Here is a 3675-nt window from a genome sequence, read left to right as displayed (position 1 = left end):
AACAGGCAGCGATGTAGAATCGGTGGGCGGGGCTAAACAGGCAGCTATGTAGAGGAGGTAGTGCTTATCCACACTATTAAATCGTTGAGTGGCACATTCCACAAGCTGTTGTTTTGGCAGACTGCCTTCAATATTAGCTGTTTTAGACTAACAAGAAAGTTTTGATTTCTGAAACTTACAGTCTGTTTTATATCACAATGACCTCTTAAATGTCAAAAGATCAAGGGAATTTAGTTTTCTCAGTTCATGACCCCTTTAATGATTATTAGTCCACCCGAAAAATATTTAGTCGGGGGCAGCCCTAATATTACTTGAACTTGTACATTCTGTTGTCATCCCAAACTTGTGAGACAATATCTTAGAGACTTATTATCTTATATCTTAGAGAGATATTAAGATCTTGGAACGTTTAGAACAATAGTCTGTCAAACTTCAAAAATGACCAGAATAGTCAAGCTTATGCATTATATACTGAGTTTTTTTAAAGATATATTTTGAGTGACGAACAGAAAAGTTTTAAAACCGTTCATTATATTTAAAAGAGTGCCCCGAAAATTGTTTAAAAATTCAGCCTTTGTGTTCCTCCGGGGGAAAAAATCATACAGGTTTGGAAAGACTTGAGGGTGAGTAAATGAGAACAGAATTTATTTACTTTGGCTGTAAATAGTTTGATAATGTTGATGCAACAGGTTTGTGACATGCATACTTTTAAGGAGAGGTTAAGTGTAGAAATTTAAGGATAGAGTTTGGGGTGAGAGGTTTTCAAGAAGGGTAGATGCCATTCTGCAAGTCTAATGTTGACCAAATTGCTTTCCCAAAGTGTCAGGAAAAAAAGCTGTTAGCTGAAGTGCTTGATTTTCACAGAAAAAGCGTGCAACAGGCTTCGTAGAGAAGGTGAAGAGAGGAAAGGTGGGTGAGCGTTTGTGGCAGAAAGGGAATCTCATGCAGGTGATGGGACGAGAAGTTACATTGTGGCACTAAACAAATGAAAAAATGCTTTTGTCATAACATCATGACATCAGATATCTTCATAAAAATTCTCTATAAAACACTTGTGTGCTACAGTTTATATAAAGATGACTTTATCTTGAATCACACACTCTGGCTATGTTTGGAATGGCATACATTGTGTGCTTCATACTACAAACAATTACGTAACCACAAGCATTTCAGAGAGTAGCATGCTACATTGTAAGACTTTGATCATGTACTTTGATAAATCTTGTACAGTCATTTGCAAAACTTTTGTCTAACAAAGAACAATGCCACACAAATCTGCCAGACCCTAGTGCAGACACCCATCATTAAACTAGACATCTGCTTAGATTGTAGACTGAAACGCCATGATTTCAGACTCATGCCTGTCTATACGGAGAACGAGCTGCTTTAAAATGTTGAATGTAAAATGGTAATTTAAACTCGATGCCATAACTTTACAAAACATTGTCTTGTGCTTTAGCTTGAAATCATCAATCATGCATGTATTCCATGTTCCTGTGGCTCAGTGGTAGAGCATTGTGTTAGCAGCGCAAAAGGTCGTGGGTTCGATTCCCAGGGAACACACATACTGGTAAAAAATGTATAGCCTGAATGCGCTGTAAGTCGCTTTGGATAAAAGCGTCTGCTAAATGCATAAATTATTTATTATTAAATTATTACTTATCATATGTAATAGAGGAAAATTATTTCCTTATTTATTGGAAATATACTCACAACATTTTTGTTGCCATTTAAGTAATGGCATTTATATATGTGCACCTGAGTAACAGTGTTGACAAACTGCTCTGTTATTCTGAACACCAGTGATGTTGCTTTTATGCAACAATGCTGTAATTTAGGGAATATATAATACTAATGTACAAATAAGAAGTATAAGAATGCATTGTTTGTTTCTTCTTTTTGTTTTACTTTAAGGCAGCTCAAAGGTTATTTCACAATTGAAACCCCTTTTTATTTTTATATGTCTTTACTCAAATAATGACTCAAGAAAAAGAGCTTCTGATTCAAGCACGCTGCATCTTATACAGCCTTCTACACAGTGTGCTCTAGTGCTATACTGCACATTTTGGCAAATGTAGCAGGTCATCAGGTATTCCATGCATAATGAAAATCCACATACTGTACTCGTCACAGTATATATTCTGTGTAGTAGTGTGCTGTTCCTTTCATAGCCAGTGTTGTGCGGTGAATGTAGAGCAGTGAGTTGTTCCGTTTCCTCACCTGCAATTGAATTTATGTAGTCTATTTACAGAACAAAACAGAGCAGATGAGTTAGAGTTAGGGTTGCAAAAAGGTGGAAAATTTCCAGTAGATTTCGGAAACATTCCAGAAATTTTGGAAACTTTCCAGGATTTTTTTTTTGGAATATTCCAGGGATTTTTGGAAAGTTTCCGGAAATTTACCGGAAATGTTCCACCCCTTTGCAACCCTAGTTAGAGCACTAGAATACTACTGCATATGATTTATGCTCTTTACTTAAATGACAGTTGCCAGTTTTGCATCTAGCCAAAAGTATTGTTTGTTTATGTATTTATTTAGTCATTTGATTGAAAGAGTCCTAAACTCTTGGTGGTGGTTTTGACGATGTTTTTGCCATTTCAGGAGGAGACCGCAGGTAGTTTGAGTAGTTTAGAAGCATTTAGCCCTTGTTCAGATTCTGGAGGACAGCAGCGTGGCGTTAACCTGCTCGGGGAAAAGACCATACCATGGGTGCTGATTCCCATCACAGGTAAACTCACTTCATATGATGTGAAGAACAGTGCAGAATGTCTAATAATGACCTTGCAGGTCAACAAGTAACTCTGCGGGGGAAAAAAAGAATCCCTTCATTTTTCCCCTCTTTTTTTCTTATTTGCATGCATATTGACTGTTTATAAAGCACACATTAATGCCTTATTCTGCATGACCATATTCTAGATCCCTTAACCCTACCCAATACCTAAACATAACTACTACAACAACTACCTTACTATCAATAAGCAGCAAATGAAGAGTTAATTGAGGGAAAACTCTTAGTTAATAGTGAATATGATCTGTATTCACTAATCTAATGTCTATACAAGTTCTACCCTAATAAAAGACTGTAAGAGAAACTCAGCATTTTTCAGTTTGGAAGCTGCATTAACGTATTTGAGGGAGAATTGGAGGGAGTCTTAATTTGTGATCTCTGTAAATCAGAGTTGTATTAATTTGATGAGTGGATTCAGTATTCTGTTATATATCTGTTCATGTATGTAATGCAATATGGCAACACACATAACAGTGTTTCCCGAGAATGAGCACTACACCAAGATTGTCCTCGTGTTAAAAAATAAAAATGTAAAAAGTAGTGCTGTCAAACGATTAATCGCGATTAATCGCATCCAAAATAAGAGTTTTTGTTTGCATAATGTGTGTACTGTGTATATTTATTATTCATATATAAATACACACACATACAGTATATATTTTGAAAATATTTCCATGTATTGCCATGTCTATATTTATATTCATATAATTTATATTATAAATAAATGTATTTAATATATGAACATAACATATTTTTCTTAAATATTTGCATGCATGTGTGTGTATTTATACATACATAATAAACATACACAACACACACACACACATATTATGTAAACAAAAACTTTTATTTTGGATGCTATTAATCACGATTAATTGTTTGACAGC

At 35.2% G+C, this 3675-nt stretch overlaps 1 protein-coding gene across 3 annotated transcripts in view; it reads left to right on the top strand.

Moving 5' to 3' along the window:
* Positions 1-3675, top strand: part of tasora (transcription activation suppressor a) — a 39584-nt gene that overhangs the window by 16208 nt on the left and 19701 nt on the right. For 2 of the 3 annotated variants that reach the window (XM_016509948.1, XM_016509947.1), the window contains one exon: positions 2602-2728. In XM_016509948.1, the coding sequence (XP_016365434.1) occupies positions 2602-2728 (127 nt within the window). Of the gene's footprint in view, positions 1-864; positions 949-2601; positions 2729-3675 lie in introns of all 3 variants that reach the window. The other variant, XM_016509949.1, reaches the window with a different exon arrangement.

Source organism: Sinocyclocheilus rhinocerous, unplaced genomic scaffold, assembly GCF_001515625.1.
Source record: "Sinocyclocheilus rhinocerous isolate Xijiao unplaced genomic scaffold, SAMN03320098_v1.1 scaffold3797, whole genome shotgun sequence".
Classification (NCBI taxonomy): domain Eukaryota; kingdom Metazoa; phylum Chordata; class Actinopteri; order Cypriniformes; family Cyprinidae; genus Sinocyclocheilus; species Sinocyclocheilus rhinocerous.
The sequence above is the reverse complement of the archived record's forward strand: the minus strand, read 5'-3'. Positions and strand labels throughout refer to the sequence as shown.